The sequence below is a fragment of the Emydura macquarii genome, unplaced genomic scaffold, assembly GCF_026122565.2.
Source record: "Emydura macquarii macquarii isolate MOO-44397 ecotype Brisbane River unplaced genomic scaffold, CSIRO-AGI_Emac_v2 contig_1551, whole genome shotgun sequence".
NCBI lineage: Eukaryota > Metazoa > Chordata > Testudines > Chelidae > Emydura > Emydura macquarii.
Window position 1 is genome coordinate 13,578,006 of NW_027131688.1, and position 10,897 is coordinate 13,588,902.

Genomic DNA, 10,897 nt, shown 5'->3' on the forward strand with positions numbered 1-10,897 from the left:
AGCACTGGCATTTGTTTCTTAGGCTATGTCTGCACTACGAGCCAGGGGTGTGATTCCCCTGCTCATACACACCTAACTGTGGTTTCTCAATGAGAGCTAGCATGAGTATAAATTGTAATGTAGCCACCATGGCATGGGCGGTGTCAGCAGAGGCACAGGTGAGCTATGCCAAGTATGTGCCCGCTGTTTTCAGACAGGTTTATACTCAGCACAGCTCACTCCTGCCTCTGCTGTCCTCCTGCCTCTGCTACCATGGCTACACTACTATTTTTACTCATGCTAGCTCTCATCAAGCTACTGCGAATATGTACACGAGCAGGGGAATCACATGCCTAGCTCATAGTGTAACCATAGCCTCTGATGATGTTCGTAGCAGAGAGACTAGCAAATATGATTTTTTGTTTTTTCCAGTAGACAATGAACCTTTGTTAAGGTCCACGGACACTTACTAGCTGATTTTTCTTTTTTATAGCCGTCAGAGAGCCTGCATTTGGCCAAATATGCACTGATATGATATTCAACCTGTGTAGTTCAGTTGATAGGGCAGTGGACTAGGTTCTATTCCTGGCTCTGTCATTGACTTGATGTGTCAACTTGGGCAAGTCTCAACTGTGAAAACAGTTCACCTCTGTGTGCCTCGGTTTCCTTGTCTGTGAAATGGGGATAATGATACTTGTCTTCATGTGTAAAGTGTGTTGAGATCTACAGATACAAAGAACTATACAAGAGCAAAATATTATCAATATACACTGCACAGGCACCAGCCAAGTATTGGCTGATGACAAACCACGAGGGTGCATCCCTGTAAAATGTAAATTGCAAGATTATTCTAAAGATAAACTGCTATGTGTTCAATGCTTCAAACCATAAATTTAAACCATAATAAATATTCTGTGGTGTTTGTTTTGCATTTTAGTCCATCCAAAAGCAGAATGCAGAATGTAACCAACACAGGAATTGGTCTGAGTTTCCTACTCTATTTTGTGTCTGCCTTGTTTGGATACCTTACTTTTTATGGTAAGTATGTTCTTAACATATTCTTTAGAGATCAAGAAAATAGTGAAGAATGTTTCTGGCTTATCATGTACTGCATAGTGCGTGTAATGATTCTGCCTACTCCCAAGGATTTTTTTTGTTTGATTTGTGTGCTAAATAATTCATTCTGTTTGCACATATATAAAGCCTACTACGGAATACATACCAAGAAATAAAAAAAATTGGGATCTTTAAAATAAAGCCCATGTTGCACATATGAAATAGTTACAGCTGCTTAGACACCAATCCTGCAAAGACTTACAGATGTGTTTAACTTTGTAAAAATTGACTTCAGTGTGGCTACTCAGTGTGTAAGTTAAGTATATATGTAATTCTCTGTAGGATTGTGGCCTTAAACGCTATCCAAATAAACAGTTCACCTACTTAATTGGGATTAGCGAAATATCTTCTTCTAAGATCACATCTGCAGTAGAGAAGCTTGACATGCTAATTACCATTTGGTCCAGCCAGTGCACCTTGTAACACAACATGCAGCACTGATGCTGCTGGGCCTTACACCAAGGACTGGATGAGTAGCAGGATAGCCCTGGGAGCAGGGAGGTGTAAAGGTGGGTTACAATCACCTATTTACCCCTCCAAAGCATTGCCAACAGCAGTATGGACAAATCATACAGTCCACGATCTAAGCTGTAGGTTTCTTGTATGGATTTATTTGAAATGAAACTGCATACATTTGAATAGAAATCTGTTTGCAATGAAACAGAAACAGAAGTTTAAACAAACACTCCAAGAAAGCTTTACTAAACAGCCTCACTACTTATTTGCATCATATGTTCCTCCACACACAGTGACGTCTTAAAAACACTGCTGCCATGTGCAACAGTTGGGCAAACGAGAGTAAGCGCAAACACAGAGAGACATTGAGTGTGAATTACTGTGGTCATGGGGACCAAGGTGTACATTCTGTTGATCTTTTTAAAGGAACGTGGCCATTTTGTTAAGGATGGGGATGGGGATCAGTACTTATGTTTTACTGGTGAATTTTTGTATTTAAACAGAAAATGAGAATTTCAGTTTATAAACTTGTACCTATGAAAATCATCCCACCTGTTCAGCAGGCTCCTTCAGTTCTGCTCTTCTGTAGATTTTGCAAAGCAATATGCTGCGGCAGCAGTGTAATAAGTATGTAATTGATGATGCAGTTCTTGAACACTTTCCGTTGCCACTGTTTTTAGCTGGGGCTTAAATATAGGTGACTTAATAGTCTTTCTCCTAGGCTTCCTTTTCCCAACTACTTAGACAGATTTCAGAACTCTTCACTACACAGTGACTTTCTTTTTTTAAAGGTCTATCATAACGTTGCCAGAAGTAGGTGAGTGTCACATTTAACTCAGCAGTTTAGTGTTTCTGTAAAATGTAGATAGAAACTACTCTGCAGTAGTGTGACTTGTAAACAGTGTGACAATTTGCAGTACCCTGTCATGTAATGTGCAGTGTTGCTCTTTCAAGAGAAAGTTGTTCCGCTCTACGTGTGTCCAGCTTCATTTTCACATAATTGTATGCTTTGTTCATACAGCTTGCATGCCAAAGTTGGATCCAGCAATCTGGATCAACTGCCTTCTGCAGTATGGTGGCAATATACAAACATGGTCACCAAAATGCATTACTGCCCTGCGTGAGGATTCTTCTTTCAAATTGCTCCTCAAAACTCACTCCTCTAATGAAGTCAACGTGTTAATCTCTGTGAGTCAAAGTAATAAAATTCTCAGTCAAACATTACGGGGGAAAATACTCTTAAGAGAACCCTTGGCTCTCTGGGTGTTTGTGTGATCTTTTTAGAACGTGTGGGGGTTGGAGCAATCTGCACCGCACCAGTCCTGTTGACCCAAATAACTACTGATCTGCAGGAGGAACAGCTTTGAGTTCTTGCGGAAAAGGCACTCTGCCTCTTCAGAGCACTCCTATATTTTTGTTCTAGTCATAATGAATTCCTGCTATCAATTACATGTTGGAGACTAGCAGTCCCTACCTCAGTACCTTTCCTGTTGGTGTGGGACTGCTCCTGCCAACTTTCTAACCTACCTTTGACTGCCTTCCTGCAATTTAAGGGGTTTCCCCCCCTTAGTTCCCCTTTTTCTATTCCCTTTGCTTGCCTGCTTGCTTTCAAGCCAGCTGGATCCTGACAGCGGTAGTGCAAATAAGTTATGAGGGCTTCCCCTCAAATGATGAAGTGCAGTCTAATTCACCTTGCTGCTTAGCACCCCATCAGACTGGCCAGTGCAACTTGGGCTAGCTCCACCACATACTGGCTCTTCCCACATGGAAGAAAGTTAAAACAAACAGCGTGCAGGGAAATGTTGGTGCTGAGTGCCACTGCAGAAGACCACAGAAGCTGATCTAGGGTGGGGTTCCTCTTCATTCAGATGAGCCCCCAGCAAAAGGGGGAAAGGAAGAAAGAGCACTAAAGTCATGTCCTAGAGACCATGTTCCCCTGGTCCTGGTCCTTTCTGCCTTGATTCCAGCCTTTAACCTTTACTTTGACTGGACTGTTTGCCTCTCTTCAATATATTTCTTTTCCTTTCAGGGCTGATTGTCTAATGTACATTAATTAAATAGTTCCTCTGCAGAGGATACGTGAAGGGTTCTTTCCCCACCCGCCACACTTATCCATCCCCTTGTCATAACGTCATTCCTAGAAAACTAAAAAATGAAAGTAAAAACCTACTGAAAAGCAAAAAAGAACTCCTTTGAGAAGAGATGTTTCTTCTTCATCTAGTTTGGAAGGCTGTTGACTCATTGCTGTGGATCCTGTAAGTCAGTCTGACCAAGAGGTTTTGATAGGAGCTTTGGTCCAAGTTAGAAGCCCACAGTAGCATAAATCTGCAATGAGTTAGAGTCGTGGGTAATTTGTAGGGGTGTAATTTTGTTTTTTGTTTTTTGAAATCGTGGCATCTTCCAAGAAAAGTCATGAAAATGGTCAGGATGCAAGGGCAATAGTCATGGAAACACAGTGAAAGTTGCAGTTACTGATTTGTCTTCTAAGTAACCATTTCCCACTTTTAGTACTAAAAATAGGAGTTGTCCTTATTCTATAAGAGATTTGAACATAATAGTTGCCACACCAGATGTGACTTTTGCCAAACTAATCTCACTCTCCAAATAGTTTTAAAATTGTGGTGGAGATTAGAGAAGAACCCTCATTATTGTTGAGGAAATTAAAGTTCTCACTGAAAGTTCTCTGACCTTGTCTTCTATGTTGCTTCTGCCCTGTTTTCTATTAAACCATGGATAGTACAAGAATTTAATTTGGCAGCTGTCAAGCACCAGCCTTTTACCACCACATCCAATTACTTACATGTCAAACAAACAAACCTCAATCTCAAGCGTCGTTGGCTAAAGTCATATTTCTATTAATCATCCCTTCACCATAATAGCCAGTCTACAAATATACTGACAGAAGGCAACTATTGGACAACAGTAACATATATACATTAGGAGGAATAACCAGGAATTCCTCTTAGAAATTAGAGGTGTTGCAGCTACTTTCCCAAATGGTGAAATTTTACCTTCCTTATCACTTTATACTGTATGCCTATGGACAGCTGAATATGTAAGGTCAATTGAGTCAAAAAGTTTGCTTCTGAGTGAATTCACCACCTAGTTTAATGAAAAAGTGTCCCCTAGTTTTCTGTTCCAGATACAAAGAACCAGCTGTATGTCAGTGCTCTGGCTTATTGAATTCCATACCTTTTCCCTCTGTTCAGAGAAATGATCAGGAAGACTAAAAACCTAGCAAAAATTGTTCTAATTACTTCTAACTCCTGAGACCTCATTCTTCAAACTGGAGGTGTCCGTTAGCAAGCCTAGACACTTCCTATCCTCCAGGACCATGTCATAGCAGGGACAGATCTCTCAAATGAATCATACTAGGCTGCTTGGAGCCAGAGAGGGTAAATCTTTATGTATTTCCCATGGATTATTACTATTCTGGGGTAAAACCAGAAAAGATTCTGATAAAACCTTATCAGGTGTGGATATTTTTTCCTTTGGTCACAGTCTAACAAAGTGGATCTTCTTCAAGCTCCACTCATCACTATTTTGGATATCTTATTTGAAGACTATAAGAAATGCCTTGGTTACAGCTTATCAAGTTCAGTTATCCACACAAGGGATACAGTTGTGCTGGTTTACAGGATAATTTATCATCTGTCTCCTCCTCATCTCTTTTCTTTAAGACACTCAGGGTGTCTACACTGCAGTGTAAATGCAGGGTTAGTAAAGCTCCAGTTAGCAGATCCTGGATTTGATAACCTAGTGCTGGAGCATCTACACTCTTTGTAACCCTAGGTTGGGAATTGTTGATCCCCAGGTCCCAACCTTAGGCTCTAGCATCTATAAACTATTATGCAGGCTTGAATCCAACCACCCATATCCCAGATTTCCTAGCACCATCCCAAAATATGGCCCCTCTAGCCCTTCATTCATGGTGCAGAGTGGGGAAAACTTGACTGTCCACCAAACTTGACTGGTCTGGAGGACAATGAAAATTGTTCCATGGGCTTTGTGGAATGCTTTTGGTGGATTCCCAGAGCATGAGTCCAGTGGGGCTGTGTCTACACTCCAAAGCAATAGGGCTTCCACCCTGGGTCCCGGCACGACTTAGGCTATGACCCTCCACTCTTGTGGGATCCTGGAACATGTGTCTGAGTCCTGGGTGAGTGCAATTTGTAAGGGCAATTAGGCTGGAGTCGGAGTTAGAATTCTCGGCTTATTGCAAGTGGACATACCCTCAGGGTACATCTGCACAAAGACAAAAAACCCACGGCTAGCCCAGGTCAACTTACTAACTTACTTGGACAAGTGGGGCTAGGGCTCCAGGGTTGAAAAATCACTCTGGCTCCAACCCACACCCAAACATCTACACTGATTTTTAACCCTATGAGCCCAAGTCAACTGACCCGGGCCAGCCATGGCTATGCTGTGGGTCTTTTACCCCTGTGTAGACGTAGCCTCAGAGACTTGAGGCCATTTGCCAAGTGGCAGTTCACTTAGTAGTCCATGCTGCCACCAAACTCACATTCTAGTCTTTGAATAAAGCTTTTTAGTATTTCTTACCCATTATTAAAATTCTTTTTCTGATATTTGTTGCATCAGACAGAAGAGTCCATGGATCAAACGGCACTATTCTGTAATTTTTCTTCAGCTCTTTCTTAGTCATTTTCAGGACCTTTCCAGAATTTACTCCTGATATTTGTTCATCCTTTCAGGCTCATCAAGATATGCTGTTTTATCTGACAGAGGACATCTATATTCCCTTTGTCTTACAATAGCTGGGACTTTCAGAAGCGTTCTTTATTGTTTACAGTGGACACAAAGGGCATAATGTCAGATTGGGTTCAATCAGTTATAAGGAATGTGTAACACCAGTCTGAAAGCTCCTTTTTTACGGTGATCTCTCCTCATGCTACAACATCCTCAACAACTTTGTGGACAGAGATGAAATAATTTTAGGTCAGATCTGTAGGGCCACAATGGGGCATGTTTTCACTCCTTCACCAAGCACTGCAGATAGAACTAGAATCTTATCTGATGGCCAGTAGTGACATCACAGCCTACAGGCTGTATATATTATATATCATATAAATCTTTAAAGTTATGGGCTTTTTTCTCAGTCTGTTTCTTCTATGGCTTTTCTTTACTGCTTGTTTAGTACAGTAGTTAAACCTGCCCGGCAGATGGAATCTCAAAAGAGACTAGCACAATGTTGCCTTATCTATGGATTGGCCAGGTTAATGCGGTGTACATCTGCAAACCCAGAGCATCCCTCTCTTGTAGAATTTCTCCTCCATATTTGTTTTCTCGCTGTACATAGCTTGGTTTTACGACAGACTGGAAGTTTCTTTAGGTTCAGAAAAGTTTCTCTAGAGTGTGTATCAAACATATATCATATATGTTTATGTTGGCTTCATTGGGACCAGGAGTACATTTATTCACACCACCTCCATTCTGCAGTGGGCATAAAACAGCCTAGTAGTTGCTCCAAATGGAAGCTTTGAAGACTAATATGTAGGCGAGAGATAGTTACTCTGTTTCGGAATTCCCTTTGATTTTATGACGTAATCAATTTCTTGGTTTTCAGACAAAGTGGACTCAGAATTACTGCAAGGTTACACCAGGTACCTGCCGCATGATATTGTCATCATGACTGTAAAACTTGGCATGTTGTTTGCGGTGATTTTGACAGTCCCTCTAATCCATTTCCCTGTAAGTACTCCTAAAAGTTTTGATGCTGGAATAGCAGTTCCATAGTATGCTAATGTTAATTCTTTGCAGACTGCAATATTTGACTCACATCTAGCCTTGTGTATCTTACTCATTTGTCAAGTGATTGATCAAAGACCTCATACTTGCATATGTTCCATGAGAACTCCAGAATAACAACTAACCACTGAACTATTTTGTGCTTTTGAGACTGAGCTTAGATTTAAACTATCCCACAGCATTGTTTTCAATTTAGAGACTACAGTACTTCTCAAATTTATTTGGTTTGATTTTTCTTAAATTCTGTTGTCCAAAGACTGTATGTAGAGGAAAATTGAAGTCAGCAAAAAATATTGTGCTGCTAGTGATTTAAGGAAAGTTTAATGTAGCTTTGTCTTCACATACTGTAGCGTTTACTTAAGTTTTAAAGCAGTATTTATCACGTGGCTATGAAATTTAGGGGACAATTCTGTCAATTTGTAGGGGATTTACATTCAGAATTTCACTTAGTTTTCAGGATAATGCTGTGCCTTTCTGCATGAATGTACCCTTTAGCAAACATTAACATCAAAGTATAGCCAACTACTACATACAATCCATATGCTGTTCATAAGGAGCAAGTTACACATTAATTATTTATGTGCGCGCGCACAATATTTTGCAATAATTGAATATGTTCTTTAAAGGCTGGAAAGTATGTGTGTCATATTTTCTATGGCATTTATATATGAACATCTTACTTTTGGCTTTTGTTGAACTAGGTCAGTAAATGTTTTCCACTAGAACTGCCTGTTTCAAGTAAAATCTGATCTATACTTCATCAAAATGGAATAAGGTTTTCAGAATAAAGTTTTCTGCCAGCTTGAATTTTTCCCCCCTTTTATTATATAGGCAAGGAAGGCTGTAATGATGATATTTTTCTCTCATCTTCCTACCTCATGGATTCGCCATATCCTTGTCACTTTAGCACTCAATGCAATCATTGTTTTGCTTGCATTGTATGTGCCCAACATTAGAAATGTATTTGGAGTAATTGGTAAGTTTTTTGTGTTTGTTGGGGTTTTTTTGGGAGGAGAGGATCTATTCCACAGAGTATTCCACATAATATATCTGCTTATATCCCTGTACCAGTCTTACTGCCACTAAACTTTTTCTTATTATCTTGTAAAGGTTCTACCACGTCTACGTCTTTGCTCTTTGTGTATCCTGGACTGTTTTATCTTAAACTTAGCAGGGAGGACTTTATATCACGACAGAAGCTTGCGGTATGCTATTTTTCCATGTGCTTTTATTGTACTAAAGGATTCTAATATTAGATATGTTTTATTATAGTACAGAGTATGCTTTGCCTCTTGCACTGCACCCATTTTCAGTAGATTGAAGTCTGCAATGGTAGTGTGGAGTTCTGTTTCAGTTCTCTGGTCTTCCTGAAACTAATAAAATCTGCCTCTTTTACACCCTGATCTATGGAATATTGATCTTAATCCAAATTTCTCCAAGGCCAGATCTGAGGTTTTAGACCAGATCTATCTGTTTTTAAACGGGGTTCTGATATTGATATCTCCCCCCGCCCCTTCCATAGGGTTGCACTAGGGCTACCAACTATAGGAAATTTTAAGGGAAAGGCTAGTATTGACATCCACATATAATTTAAAGTCTTGTGTAGCTTGTGTAGCTAGAGCATAATAATATCAGCAGACCTGGCTATAAATCAGTAATCTGATTACTGTTATAACAGTTTTAATACTGTTGAAAACGGAACATTGGTTCTAAACATGGTTTCCAGAGGGTCTGTAAGTGTCCACCCTGGCTGCTCTGCCAGTGTTCAACTAGAACTATAATTTAAGTAGAGTTTAAATTCGGTCTTTTAACTTGCTTTGAGCTTCTGTGTGGACATAGTAACCAGCTTTGAAAGGGAATTCTTTGTGAACTCATTCCCAAAGCGGATTTGCTTAGTGTTCATCTTTCTGAATATGATGTTTAACTTGTGTTGGAAGGAGCAGCTGTGTTTAAATACTTGGTTATTGTAAACATAACAGATCATTTAAAAATACACTGTTAAAGCCTGTCAGTGCAATAGAGGTAAAATTTCTTTTTCATAGTCAGGGGCCTAATTAACAGCAATTCTCAGAAGTATTGGTTTCTGCTGTTCAAAATTCATTGTTTGTTCTTCTCTCTCCACAGGCTTGCGCATTGCTTATTTTTGGCATTTTTGTTGGTCTCTTAAGTTTAGCCTTAATAATTTTCAGTTGGATTTATTAATAAAATCCCTTCCACCGCTTCTTGAGCTGGACTTGAGAAAGCCAATGTGAACAAAGACTTCCAGCAACATATTGCAACTTCTCAACTGAATGCTGGACAGTCTCAAGAAGAAACCCTACGGAGAGCTGTATATGAAACAAGCAACATTTTGTTTTGTTTGTTTACTCTCATGTCTGTTCCTTTGACTGGTTTACTTCTTGCACAATTAAACTCTGTCATTCTACAAATATATTAGTCTTAAAATAACTTAATATTGACTCAGGTGAAGAGGTCACTTTATGGGAAGACATTATATAGTGTGCTTACAATGCAAAAATATTTTGTTTAATATGGAGATTGAAAAAAATCAGAACCTCAAATGTGTGAAGACTTTCAGATTTTAAAGAATCAGAAGTCTACATCTGAATCTGCCCTGGTATCTATAGCTGAAAGGGGCTTATTTCCTGTGTTCTGGCTTAGATTCAGCTGATTTCCCACGAGATGGACAGATTTGACAAAAACTCATGCCATTCATAATGTTGGAAGTCTCTCAACACCAGTTATAAAAGGATTTGCATCGCATTAATTAAAATGGCTTGGAAAATGTTACCACCCTTGTATGGAAATCTGGAAGCTGACTTGGTTTCCACACTGTTACCCTACCCAATCGGAAGATTTCCCCTCCCACCATCATGTGCCTCAATTTGAAGTTGCACTTTAAATTATGTATAGTACTTCAGTGTATTTAGCCCATCTTGTCATGAGTCTGTCAAATAAATTCTATGCCTTTCCAGGACATTTGGTGTGTATTTCGTCAGCGCTAGGAAACCCTTTTATTTTGCACTTAAGATCTTCCAGCATTTCCATTACTATTATTTTTGAATATTGGTCATCTTAATATGCATATTCATAGCATTTAGTGGCCTGATTTTTTTTAACCCCCTAACTGTCACAGGTGTAACTCCATTAGTTTCCAATAGACACTCTCATACGTATTGCGGCCAGAAGGAACCATTATGATCAGCTAGCCTGATTTGCATGATACAGGTCAGAGAACTTCATTCAGTGAATCTGGCATCTAGCCCAATAATTTATGGTTGAACTAGAGCATGTCTAAATTTTACACTGGTGTAAGTTAGAGAAGAATCAAACTCCCAAGAGTGAAATCCTGACACTATTGAAGTCAATAAGATCTTGCCATATAGGACTGAAGTTTCACCCCACATCACTGAATTCTTATAATATCCCTTTATGCACCTTTTATGCTTAAAATTAAATATGAATGCCATTTTCACCACCAGTTGGACGACCTCTGAAGTTTGATCCACACAGTCCTGAAAGTATTATTGGCAACCCAGAGCCAACATTGCTCGCACTGGAGGAGCTGAAACAGTGCTAG

General features: G+C 39.6%; 1 protein-coding gene across 5 annotated transcripts in view; it reads left to right on the forward strand.

Annotated features, from left to right (window-relative positions):
• SLC38A6 (solute carrier family 38 member 6) overlaps positions 1-9,748 on the forward strand; it is a 44,776-nt gene extending 35,028 nt beyond the window's left edge. The window contains exons 12-16 of one of the 5 annotated variants that reach the window (XM_067554904.1): positions 917-1,017; positions 7,136-7,260; positions 8,149-8,293; positions 8,428-8,522; positions 9,442-9,748. In XM_067554904.1, the coding sequence (XP_067411005.1) occupies positions 917-1,017; positions 7,136-7,260; positions 8,149-8,293; positions 8,428-8,522; positions 9,442-9,519 (544 nt within the window). In that variant the 3' untranslated portion in view covers positions 9,520-9,748. Of the gene's footprint in view, positions 1-916; positions 1,018-2,342; positions 2,369-2,572; positions 2,740-7,135; positions 7,330-8,148; positions 8,303-8,427; positions 8,523-9,441 lie in introns of those variants that run through there. The other 4 variants (XR_010921142.1, XM_067554906.1, XM_067554905.1 and 1 more) reach the window with 4 other exon arrangements.
• The last annotated feature ends 1,149 nt before the right edge of the window (positions 9,749-10,897 follow it).